The sequence below is a fragment of the Furipterus horrens genome, unplaced genomic scaffold (assembly GCF_987537825.1).
Source record: "Furipterus horrens unplaced genomic scaffold, mFurHor1.1.pri manual_scaffold_11, whole genome shotgun sequence".
In the NCBI taxonomy this organism is placed as follows: Eukaryota; Metazoa; Chordata; class Mammalia; order Chiroptera; family Furipteridae; genus Furipterus; species Furipterus horrens.
Genome location: NW_028327181.1, coordinates 101411564 through 101424559, shown reverse-complemented (window position 1 = coordinate 101424559; position 12996 = coordinate 101411564). Strand labels below are relative to the sequence as shown.

The 12996-nt window shown below is 46.4% G+C and overlaps 1 protein-coding gene and 1 pseudogene across 1 annotated transcript; both read left to right on the top strand.

The window, feature by feature from the left end:
* Positions 1-5514: 5514 nt before the first annotated feature.
* Positions 5515-12147, top strand: LOC149999133 (methyltransferase HEMK2-like). The gene is given in 6 exon segments (XM_090291091.1): positions 5515-5654; positions 8324-8410; positions 9111-9201; positions 9985-10068; positions 10943-11084; positions 11968-12147. Coding segments are annotated over 6 exon segments (678 nt in total). The 5' UTR covers positions 5515-5520; the 3' UTR covers positions 12108-12147.
* Positions 6294-8152, top strand: LOC149999134 (nascent polypeptide-associated complex subunit alpha pseudogene; annotated as a pseudogene).
* Positions 12148-12996: the final 849 nt, after the last annotated feature.

Genomic DNA, 12996 nt, shown 5'->3' with positions numbered 1-12996 from the left:
TCCAGAATGTATATACAACTGATCCATCTCAATACCAAGACAACAGACTACACACTTCCACAACAGGCAAAACACATGAACACTTCTCCAAAGAGGACCCACGGGCTGTCCATAGGCATGACAAGCAATGCTCCACACCACTAGCCATCAGGGAGACACACATAAAAGCCACCATGAGACATCTCCTCACAGCACACAGATGGTCCACCATGAAAAAGATGACAAACAACTGCTGGACAGGATGTGGAGAAAAGGGTAAGGATGCAGGCAGGTGTGTCACCTGTGGGACACAGTGTGGATCTTCCTCAAATAGATGAACATGGAAATGCCTTTTCATCCTACAACTCCATGGCTAGGACCATACACAGAGAATCCTGAAACACCGATTCAGAAAAACCTAGGCACCCCTAGGATCACAGGGGCACTATTTACGAAAGACAGCTGTTGGAAACATCCCAACCACCAGACAGCAGATGAGGGGATGCAATCACTGCAGCACATGGACGGGATGGCACTCTAGCAACAGAATAAAAAGAACTGCCTTCTCTGTCAATGTGGATGGGATGATTGTGCTTAGTAAAATGAGCAGGCCAGAAAAAGAGGGACACAGGACCACAGGTGCGGCAAGGAACAGACAAACAGGGACCAGAAGGGATGGGGAAGGAGGAGAAGCAGCGAAATCACAGGAAGGCTCTGGCCAACAGTCAACGAACTTCTGGAAATGACCCACGGACCTGCACAGTGCGGTGGGGGTGGACTGTGAGACAGGAGTGAGCGCGGTGCAGGGGAGGGAGCCACGGGGCATACATGTGGGACAACTGAAATAGAAAACCAGGACATAAATCACAAATCTTAAAACATTCTAAAATAGATCCATCAGACAATACTCCCCCCCCAAAAAAAATTATGAAAAAATACAAATTCCTACTTCCAATTAAAATTGATTCACTATACGCTTCGAAATGACATTGCAAACTACAGTCGTGGTGACTCCGCGGTTCTCCCTTTCCCCGCTGACCTCCCACTCCCAAGACACCAGGCGATCCCGTCTTCCCTTCAACGTTTACCTTTCGACCGCCCCCATAGACGGCGAGCTGGCACGACCCTCGCGGCACGGACAAAGTACATGGCGTGTTTCTTGCTCTACGATTCACCTCACATGGCGGACTGCCAACTCCTGGGAGTGGGCACTTAGGAAATATGCTTCTTTGATGCATTTTCACCTGGTTTTAGGGAACGCCCCACCCACCCACAACTGCTGGAGTCGAGGACTGTCTGACCCCCGATAAACCCGCGGCCCCTGCCGCAGGGGGACTGCCCGTGTCCTTCGCGGGGGTCCTTCTCTGCAGACCGGACCTCAGCTATCTCGGTCCAGTCGAACGGGGGCGGGGAGGGAACTGCAGGCGGGGCCCGCACCTCACCGGGCGATCTCACAATGAACTTCAATGCCGGAGGCGAGGTGCACTGACCAGGAGATGGGCCTCACCGCTCACTCGGCACCCCTGGGCCTGGTCTCAGAGTACGGCCGCGGGGTCCTGAAATCACGAAAAACTCGATCTTAGGGAGGGAGGCAGAAAAGCCTTGACACGCTAGGTGTCCCCTCCACAACCTGGGAACGAAAGCCTTGGAAACTGGGCTCTTCCCCCGATGCCCGAAAGGCGGGAGAGCGTCCACAGTCCCCAAAAAAACACTAAGTGGACTTTCTTGGAGAAGGCGCCCGTGAATAACTTTAAGTCACTGCCCCGACTTCAACACACTGCCTCCCACAGACCAAGTCCCGAGTGAGATGAGGACTTGGCCTCACGGACCCCCACACGTACCCAAGTTAGCGGAGTCATCCTGACGCCTAAGACCACGGTTCTGGGGATACGGGCCTCGTTTTATGGAGCCCCCACGGGGACTGCTGGTGTCAAACACTGCCGGACTGTGACCGAGCGAAAAGGGTTCTTTCGTGGGCGCCTGGCTGTAAGACCCAACACCTACTGTGGAAGAAAACGGGTTTGGATAGAAAATCTTCCGACCTGGGCAGGGCTCTGAGCGGGAGTGCTCGCCGCCCCGTTCTCTCACGGGCCCCGGCGCGTCCCTGCATCCCCAAAAGGACAGAAGCCACACACGTACCCAGAACTCCCCCGTCCCTGCTCCGTCTGCTCTCTCCTTCGGGATCTGGGGTGCGAGGCTCGGGCCTCCGCAGAACCATCCGGAGAAGCCTGTGTGCTGTCTGTCGCGCGGCACCACGCGCGCTTCTCTCTCGCCTTTCAAGGCCGCCCGGCTCCCCCTTCCAACGGCGGCCTCAGAAGCACTGGGCGGGGTAACAGGCTGCGACCTTTCGCAGAAGCTGCCGCGGGCCCTGGACGCTTTGTCCTCACCTTCCTAGGGTCCGAGCCCCTCCGTCTCCTTGGAGACTAGGTAGAACCAAGCCATTTGCATCGCTAACACCCCATCTGCCGGCCATACAAATGCAAAGGCACCTGAAAAACTGTCCCCTTCCCCCACGCCCCAGACCGCGGGCTGCGAGGAATTGGGGGACCCCCTCTCTGGAACATCGCCCCCCACCCCCGATCGCTTGGACGCCCCTGGGGCCGGGGACGGCCTCGGTCCTTCCTGGGGTCCCGACCTGCACACGGGAACGGACCGAGTTCTCTCATCTCAGAGCAGACTCCCCTCCCCCACCTCCGCCTCTGCGGGAAGCCCCTTCCACTCCCCCTGCCCCCCGCTGCCCTGGAACCGGGCGCTGTCCTCAGGCGGAGACTCTTCCACCGCCAACCTGCTGGCTGGACGAGGGGGCCGCTTGGCCGGCCTCGGACTGCTGACCTGTTTCCAGTCTCAGTCACAGAAAATGCTTCCCTAGGAAAACACAGGGAAACGAGTGCACACCGAGGGCACATGGTTCTGCTTTCCAAGGGGATCAAAGCTTCCCGTTCGGTGGTTCCCCAGCCGAGGACTTCTGCGCCCGAGGCGAGAAAAGCGCCGTTGGAGACGGTCTGGAGGCTGGAGGAAGGGACGCCTCGGGGAATATGGGTGACGGAGGCCAAGGACCCACACGACGCGGAGACAGATCCCCGGGGGGATGAGAGACCTGCCCGATAAGTCGATGGTGCTGAGAACCAGACACCCCGCTCCCTGTCGGCAAGGGGCGCTGTGTGCCTTGGCCCTGAAAGGCCGCCTTCCCTTCTGCTGCCGGGGACGCTGCACCCGAAGCGACACGAAATGCCTGCGGTCCGGCACGTACCGGGGAGCGGTGTCCTCGGCTGCGAAGCCGCGCGACGAGGGTCGGCACGCAGAGGAACAGCGGACCGCTCGGGACACCCCATCGCACTGGGGTACAGCCGAGGCGGCGCCTGGGGACGGTCCCGTCCCTTCAGGACTCGTCGATCCCTGGGGAAACCGGGTCCTACTGGGACTCACAAGGGTTCGCCGGACTGCAAGGGGCAAAGAAAAACAAACCCCAGGCGACTCCGAGACCAGGAGAACAGAACTGGTAGCAAAGGGCGAAGGTAACCAGAGGCTCTCCGAGCAGAGGGGACAGTAAGCCTCTCCAGTGCCACCCTGCCTTGGCCCAACACAGTTCTAACCTGACTCTGCTCTCTCTCTTCCTCTTCTTGTCCCAAATGCAGATTCATTGATGGTGCTGCCACACCTGCTGCCCCCACTGCTCTGCAGTGCTTCCCTAGGTCCTGCCACAGTGCGGTTTTAGCCAGGTGACGAGTACAGACAATGGCTTCCGCTGACTTCATAACAGGACACGTCGTGAAAAAGCAAAAAATTTAAGAACAGGGTCGTTTCCAACGAACAGGGAAGTCCGGTGGTGACATACAAATAGGACGATAAGCTGAAGAGATGGCCAACAGAAAGACGCTGCTGGAGGGAGGGAGAGGTGAACGTATGTAGACGCGAGGAAAGAGCTGGTGCTGAGCACACACGCGCAGAGGAGGTGACAGACTGCTGCACTGTCGCGGAGGGAAAGGCGGCGAGAGCCAAGCCTGAGGGGAGCCTCTCACCCCAGGATCAGTGGGACTAGAGAACAGGCTATGTGCTGGGCTTTTACCGCTGTTTTCAGCAACCACTTGCTTTTTTATCTTTGTTATTTATTGATTGATGACAGAGACAAAGAGGTGATGGGTACTCAAGGCTGATTTTTTTAAAAATATTTTATTTATTTATTTTTAGAGAGAGAGGCAAGGGAGAGAGAAAGAGAAGTATCAACGTGTGGTTGCCTCTAGTGTGCCCCCTACTGGGGACCTGGCCTGCAACCCAGGCACGGGCCCTGACTGGGAGCTGAACCATCGACCCTTTGCTTCACAGGCGGAGCTCAATCCACTGAACCACACCAGCCAGAGCTCAAGGTTTTATAAAATGTAATACTTTTCTGTATTTTTATGTCTCAAATATAAAAAAAAGTGATGTAAAAATGCTTTATTATGAATAAAAAAAATTGACTCAAAAAGAATGCAAATATTGAATAGTCTAATATCCAGTAGATGATGCCCCAAAACATAAGAGAACCACCGGTTTAAAAAGGCACAAGACCCAGCCACCTTTAGGGCTGAATTCTACCCAGAAACAATGTGCAAGGATAGCACCGTCCACACACCAGACAGCGAGGTTCTTATTTACAGGAAAATGCATCTTCCGAGGGAGAGGTTTAAATTGTAAAAAGAGGACATTTGTGATTCAGCATCAGAAAGGCGATTTTTGCAAAATACTAGAGTAAAAAAGTTAAATGATAAAAAACTTAATTTTTTCATATACAATTAATTTAACAAAAGTGCTAAATCAATTCAAAAGGGAGAAGAATATTCAATTACTCTAGAGCAACTGGATATCCATATGAAAACAAATAAATCTCTACTTCTATTTCACACTGTGCATTAAAATTAATGTGAGAAAGGTTATAGACTAAATGTAAAAACTAAAATTATCAGGCTTCTAGAAGAAAACCACTGGAGGTTATTTCTATGATCTTAGGTTAAACGAAAATTTCTTGGGTTAGATAAAAAGAGCACAAACTAAAACGAAATAAATTGATAATTGATCAATTTAACAGCAACAGAATTATAACCTGGGCTTATCAAAAGAAAAAATCTTATTAAAGCTGAAACTTTAAAGTTTAATGATGTAACAATAAAGACAAAGTAAAGTTTCTTAACAATCACGTATTTTCCAATTCTTTGGTAACTAGGAATAGAAAACATGTAAAAGCACCATAAATATTACGCGTGGTCAAGAAAATTGAGCGGGACTGTCAGGTGCTGTCCCATAAAGTGACATAAATTTAAATGTTCGAAAAAATAAAGCAAATGCCAGGAGCCGCCGATCGCGTACCTGCTCACTTACGCGTCCTGAGACCATCTGCTGAAAAACTCTCACCAACCCGCCCGGAGGCGAATTCCCACCCGGCGCCCCGCCCCCTTGCCTCCCCCGCCCGCCCCTTGCACCGCCCCCCCGCCTGCCGCCCGCCGCCGGCGTCCCGACACTGCGCATGCTCACTGCCGGCGCTCGCGTGAGACGCGCTGGAGAAAGATGGCGGCGCCCAGCGTCCCCACACCGCTGCACGGGCACGTGGGCCGCGGCCCCTTCAGCGACGTGTACGAGCCCGCGGAGGACACGTTCCTGCTCCTGGACGCTCTTCAGGCGGCGGTGGCCGAGCTCAAGCGGTGCGAGGACGCGCGGGTCCCCGCGGGACAAGGGTCGGGCGTCCTCGGGGCGTCGACACAGAGCGGGCCGGTGTCCCTTCCCCTCAGGCGGCTCTGACGAGCGCAGAGCCCCCGGCACGAGCGATCTGACGGCCCGTTCCGCGCCGAGACGCCGCCCTTTCGGTGTTACGGGGCCTGGGGGCCGCGTGCCGCCTTCGCACCGACGGGAGCGCGCCCTCTGGCGATGGGAGGGCGCACGCGCGAGCTGAGGCCGAGGCCCCGGAGCGGGCCGAGCTTTCGGAGCCGCGGGCGGACGTGCTCAAGTCGGAAAGGTTCTGGCGCGACGCGGAACCGACTTTTCATTGCCTTGCGAGCAACTTAGTTCTGTGCAGCAGGCAGACTGCAGTTTTACCCAGCAGCTCGTAAATAGTATCACTGACCTGGTGACTTCCTCACTATGAGCTTCAAGTTAATAACAAAAGAATGAGTACCTACATTGTAAACTTTTAATGGAAAGGAATTGGGGCACTTATATGTATTTAAAGATCAAGGCTGGAAATGGGTTGTTTGAGGATGAAACAGCTGTCAGGCCTCAAAGATCAGGTGTGTCTGTCTCTTTTAAACTTGGTCGGATTTCTTCCATGTATGAAATTAACTACTCCGTTGTGGACGACGGCAGTTCTGGGTTAACTGGAAGACGGGAGGTCATGTTTTCTGACTCCGGACACCAGAACAAGTGACAAGCGCAGTGGCGTTGCACAGCGTGCTGTAAAGGGAGCTGATTTTCTTGTAAAGACTGGGCTATTTCTTCTTTTGGAATTTTAATTCTTTATGAAACTGTAACAGTTATTTTCCACTAGAAGCCGCCTGGTACGGTTTAACAGACCTTCCTACAGCGCAATAGAAGTTTGGCAGAGAGTGGACAGGTTCCAAAACTTAGAAACCCCTCGAGTTTGTTGTGGGCAGTTGTTTGGGGAGTTAGGTATTACTGAGACCCCCTGAATCCCATCAAACCTATTTCTGTCATGGGGACAGTTGGTGCTTTTGACATATATATAGGATTACAGACAAGGAGATAAATATAAGGACAAAATACATTAGAACGGAGAATGTATTCAGCAGCATTATTTAAATTATTATTCATATTCTCAGGTGATATACTTCAGTATTTTCCCAATTCATTATGTAGGGAATTTCTTTGCTGCTCTATAGTTATCCCTACAATTGCTTGCATTTATGAAAGTTATATACTATAAAATGATAGAGAAATGTCTTTTATAAATAAGTATTGTGTAGCACCAAAATAAAATATCTTAGATACGATTTGGTAAAATTGTTATTTGAATCTCAAAAAATACTACTATAATAATACTAACCATATCATTTTAGGATTTAGAAACTAGGAGCTCCTTCTGGAAAGGGCTGATGTCTTTCATATTAAAATGTCCAAACCTCAGTAAACATTATTCCATAGTTATGTAATGTTTTGTAGAAGTTAATCGAAAGCCATCTGTTTTATTACTATTTTACGGACTTAAAATTGCACACCGGGGGGGTAGGTTGGGGAAGGGTTTAGTAAAGGAACTAGTATAAATGACCCATGGACATGGACAACGAAATGGGGACTGACTGTGGGAGAAGGGGTGGACTTGGTGGGGGTAGAAATGGGGCAAAAAGTGGGACAACTCTAGTAGAAAAACAATAAATAAATAAATACCCAGATTTTAACAATTTGGAGCTATGCAGTCTGAAATGAGCACAAAGAAGTTGTCAGAAACTGATCTTGGTTCCGCATTCCCTTTACAAAATGCCCGGTGAAGCCACAGAAACTGTCCCTGCTGCAGAGCAGGAGTTGCCACAGCCCCAGGCTGAGACAGGGTCTGGAACAGAATCTGACAGTGATGAATCTGTACCAGACCTTGAGGAACAAGATTCCATACAGGCAACCCCATTGATTAAGAACCAGTAAGTAAAGCAAAACAGAGCCGGAGTGAAAAGAAGGCACAGAAGGCTGTGTCCAAACTGGGTGTTCGACAGGTTACAGAGGTTACTAGGGTCACTATCCGGAAATCTAAGAATATCCTTTTTGTCATCACAAAATCAGACGTCTACAAGAGCCCAGCTTCAGATACCTACATAGTTTGGGGGAAGCCAAGATCGAGGATTTATCTCAGCAAGCACAGCTAGCAGCTGCTGAGAAGTTCAAAGTTGTAGGTGAAGCTATCTCAAACATTCAAGAAAACACAGACTCCAACTGTACAAGAGGAAAGTGAAGAGGAAGAGGTTGATTAAACTGGTGTGGAAGTTAAGGACATAGAATTAGTCATATCACAAGCAAATGTGACAAGAGCAAAGCCAGTCCAAGCCCTGAAAACAACAGTGATGATATTATGAAAGCTATTATGGAATTAACAACGTAACCATCTAAAAGGAAGGACCCTTTTTTGGTGTTTCAAAAGAGTTACTGCAGATTGGTCTGAAATTTGTACTGTTTCTATCATTAATAAAGTTATGGCTTCTTGTGGGATGGAAAATAAAAGTCAGAAATTATTTATAAATTTTTAAAAATATTTCCATATATTTGCAGGTGACTGATAATGCTGGAAAAATAAAGATTGAAAGTAGCACAATTGTTAGTTTCTGTAATGTATATCTTAATGCTACTGTGCTAACATTATTTTGTTTTTTAGCGTGAAAATATGCCTTGAAGTGGGGTCAGGGTCTGGCGTGGTGTCCGCGTTCCTAGCCTCCATGATAGGACCTCAAGCTTTGTACATGTAAGTATAAGAATATCAAAATCATCCACATCTTCTACCGAGACATTCACTAGAAGGACTATAACTGTTTCTTGAATAAAATACTTTCTATAAGTAGATAAGTATCTGATAGTGTCTATTTTAGTATAGTAAGAACTCAGACTACAAATTAACTTTCCTGAACATTAACTGCATTTTCAAACCTGTTCCATCAGACTGTAATTACAGAAGCAGCATAAGAATTTTAGGTCATCATTAAATTTGAATTTTCTTAGATAAATACTTTGATTATTAGAAAAAAATTAAGTTTCCAGAATTTCGTTTTAGAAAATTTGAGAATATAGAAGGTAGAAAGATAAGACTTACCTATAAATTTTACCACGTGTTCCAGCTATTCCTTCCTTTTTTTCCCATTTCCTGTTTTTTGATTAACATAGTATTATAAGCATTTTCCTTTCGAGCATTCCTTTTTCTTTTCCTTTTTAATGGCCACATAGTATTCCTTCACTGCACTCATAATTTAATAAATTCCTTCAGATGTCTTGTTCTGTGTGTTTTTCTACTCATTCACATCATATTAATAGAACACACTTTTTCATCAATATAACAAATCTGTTCTTTCTCTGCTTCATGTAAAAGGAATGGAGTATTCCTTAAATTTTTCAGAAACCGATCTTTCTCATGGACAGAGAATATAGTTTCCTTTCTTTTCTGTTTATAGGTGCACGGATATCAACCCCGAAGCAGCAGCTTGTACCCTGGAGACGGCACGCCGTAACGGAGTTCACGTACAGCCCATCGTCACAGACTTGGTGAGGTGTTCATCCTTGCCCAGCAATAGTTAATTTCCTTTTCCAATAAGGTCAGGAATATTTAAGTCAAAGGCACTTGAGTTATTAATTTTTAACCCACTAAGCAGTCAGTATACCTCCTAGTTTATGAAGTCGATTCTCAACGGATGTAGCCCTTCTTGTCCACGACTTGCAGGGAGTTTCCATTGGCTTGTCTGCGTCACGCCTCTGTCTGTCACATGACAGAGCACCCAGTTCCCACTGGCTGCAGGCACACCCAACTCCTGGAGCTTAGAGGAGTGACAGGCATCTGGTTCTTTGGCTCTGTTCCTAGGCAGCCTCCGCTGGTAATAGCGAGACACCTGCGTGTCTGTCTATATCTTATTTCTCAGCAGCGCCCCGCCCCCCCAGACAGGAACCCCTGGGTCACATGCCTGTCTCTCAGTCTGACATTGCCTTCCTCTCATAAAACGTTTCTCTTGGTTAAAGTTGCATCCAGATCTATCTAGAACGTATGTACAAAATTAGACCTTCCTCCTGTTTTTCTCTTCTAAAAGGGAACCCAGAGTGTAAACATGAGTTGCTGAAGAGTGACAACTCCTGAACATCATCTTCATTCTGATAGTTTCTTTTCCTTATTTTTAGATAAATCCATATAATCTTTATCTGAATGAAAATGTAAAAATATCCATCTCCATTTCTCTTTGTTACTGTGGTCTGCTAACACATTAAAAAAATATTTTTAAAGCTGATTCACTTAATTTATACTCTGGCTTAAAAGCCTGACATTTGTTGAACATTTAGGTCAAAGGCTTACTACCAAGACTGAAGGAAGAAGTTGATCTTCTGGTGTTTAATCCCCCCTATGTAGTGACTCCACCTGAAGAGGTAAGACATGTAACAAAATTTAACTGTTAATGCTATCTGCTGTTTTCTTTCTAAAGTCAAATGAATTCCGTCATCGACGGCAGCTGCTAATTAACACAAACTGCTCTAATCTTTTCCTGTGAATGATTGGGTAATATTGACAGACAAAGGAAAAGGACCTAAAACCAGTGGAAATAGAAACTGAGCCATAGCTATCCTTAAAAATCCCATTCATCCCTGGCTGGTGTGGCTCAGTGGACTGAGCACCGGCCTGCGAACCAAAGGATCGACAGTTCGATTCCCAGTCAGGGCACAGGCCTGGGTTGCGGGCCAGGTCCCCAGTTGGGAGCATGAGAGACGAAACCACACTTTGATGTTTCTTTCCCTCTCTCCCTCCCTTCTCCTCTCTCTAAAAATAAAATAAATTTTAAAAATCCCATTCAGATTAGGCCATGGCACTTAATTCATGTGCCTGTGTGTGCCCTTTATCATGAAGGACAAATATGCAAAACACTATTTTTAATTGCCCTTAAATTCACATAGAAATTCTTTTTGAAAGTCTCAGGTTTCCCCCTTTCACCGGTATGATCAGGAAGTGGAGTGTGGGTGGAAAAAGATGTATCTTTAAAAATATGATCTTAAAACTGCAGTAATGAAGAGGGGACTCATAGTAACCATTTCCCGATTTAAAGAGAGAATGCGCGAGGCTGATGACACTAGACAGTGGGTCGTGGTGCCTCTTTCGATCTCTGATGGTCATTCTCTGGCAAGGCAGCAAAATACTCCTGGACAGCAGTCACATCAGTCACATATGAGATAGATACTTGTTTGGTGAATGTTGCTTGTCAAAAAGATTAAGTTGGTGATTTTAAGAAGTCTTTCTAATTGGTCACAGGTAGGAAGTCACGGAATAGAGGCAGCTTGGGCTGGTGGCAGGAATGGTCGCGAAGTCATGGACAGATTCTTTCCACTGGTTCCAGATCTGCTTTCGCCAAGAGGGTTATTCTATTTGGTTACTGTTAAGGAAAACAATCCAGGTAATACAGCTCAGTTTACCTTTAACCACTGACTTGGCTGAAATCAGAAGTTATTAATGTCAACTATAATTTGTCAAGTAATCTGGAATGTTATGACTATAATCATTGACAACAGGTGATACAGACAAAACATGTTGAAAGAGGGATTTTTAATCAGTCGATTTGGATTGGGGGGGGGCAGTTTCCCCATAATTCCTAAACTAATATTCACATACAAAACCTGTAATTTTTTCTTCTAACACTCTACCCTCAATCTTGTGAATTTTTCCTCCTCTAGTGTTCATGCCCTGGGCAGTTCTGCTGCATACTCTTTAATTCATCTGAAGTTCTATCAGGAAAGCTATCTTATGGTACCGATTTTTATACCTCAGTTGGCAGATTACTTTCTAACTAAATTGACCATGATCTCTCTTCTCTTTTTTGTACACCTCAGTTTGATTTCTTTATGTTCCACCTTATATCCTTAGGCCTTAAAATCACATCACAATTGCTATGTGAAGTTTTTTTAAATTTTTTTTAACTCCATTTTCTTAGTTCAGTGTCTTTAGTGTTACTTGTTCATAAAAGGGACAGTTTTGCTTTTCTTAATATCCCTAAAAGAACTACTGCTTTATTTACTAATTACTTATTGTAACAAGTATAATTTATGTTTCTGTGCGTCCGGAGCAGGCTCCATACAATGCAGCACCTTGAAAATACAAAGTGTTCACATCTGTCTTAAGTCCAATTTCATTTTCATAGGAATTTACTAAGTATACATTGTTTTCTCACACAAATAATTTGTAAAGAGTCTGTTTATTATTTATTAAACTGTTTAGTGATTATACACACTTTACTAAATGATTCCTCTGAATTTTACCTTCTCTTTTAATTTCCATTTCAGAAGAAATTATGAAAAACATGAAGATGAAAGGTCTACAGGGAACAACTGCCCTTTGGAGGCGAACAGGCCAGGAAATGCTTTCGGTCCTGAGGTTCAACAGGTCCTGATATACAATATCTGCTCTATATTATATTGAGTAATACATGTTTAATATACATGAGTACATATTACATTGAATATATGTATTGTATATATGTGTATATATATTTAGAAGCTGAGTGTATTTGCTGTATTTTTAATTGGAAGTCATTTCTTGGTTAACAAGCAAAATTGTCAGAAATCTGCCACATAGAGAAAGCGGGGAGGGGAGGGCATTCTCTTCTACCTAGGTCTCAAGCCTACAGAAATATCTGCATAACTGCAAGGTAATATATACATTATATATAATTTGCATTTATATATAAATGATATTTACATTATATGTGAAAGGACATTCACTCCAGCATTACCCATAGTAGCAAAACAAGAAACTCAGCCTATCCGGCTGTCATTTAAGGGGCTGGTAGCACAGACTGCAGTGCATCCGTGACACCGAACATGAGCCCATCCAGCTACTAAATGAGATGGATCTGTAAACACTGGACCAGCAGGACCCAGGGGAGCTGGACAGGTGTGGGGAGACAACTGGAGACGTAAGTGGGGGACAACCCTCTACCCAGCACTCCGCCGGGAGTTTTCTTACGAGAAGCGTAAATTTAAAAATAAAACCTTTTCACAGAGTTCGCCTTCGTGGCTCCTTGGCAGCTCTGCTCCCCTCTCCTGGCCATCACTCTGGCAAGAGCTGGTTCTGATCGGGGACCTGGGGAGGTGGCCTTTCCAGGGGACCTGGGGCCACTACAGTGGGAAGGCCAAGGCACATTCCAAATGGAAGCTCAGCCTGTAAAGAACAACATCAGCTGAGTACACTGAAGATTTACTGGCTTCACTAAGTAATTCATGAATTGGGCGTTCCCATCTAGCAACTAGAAGGCTGCTCAAACAGGCTGTACAAAATGGAACATTTTTCTAGACGGAAAAAGAGTGGATTAT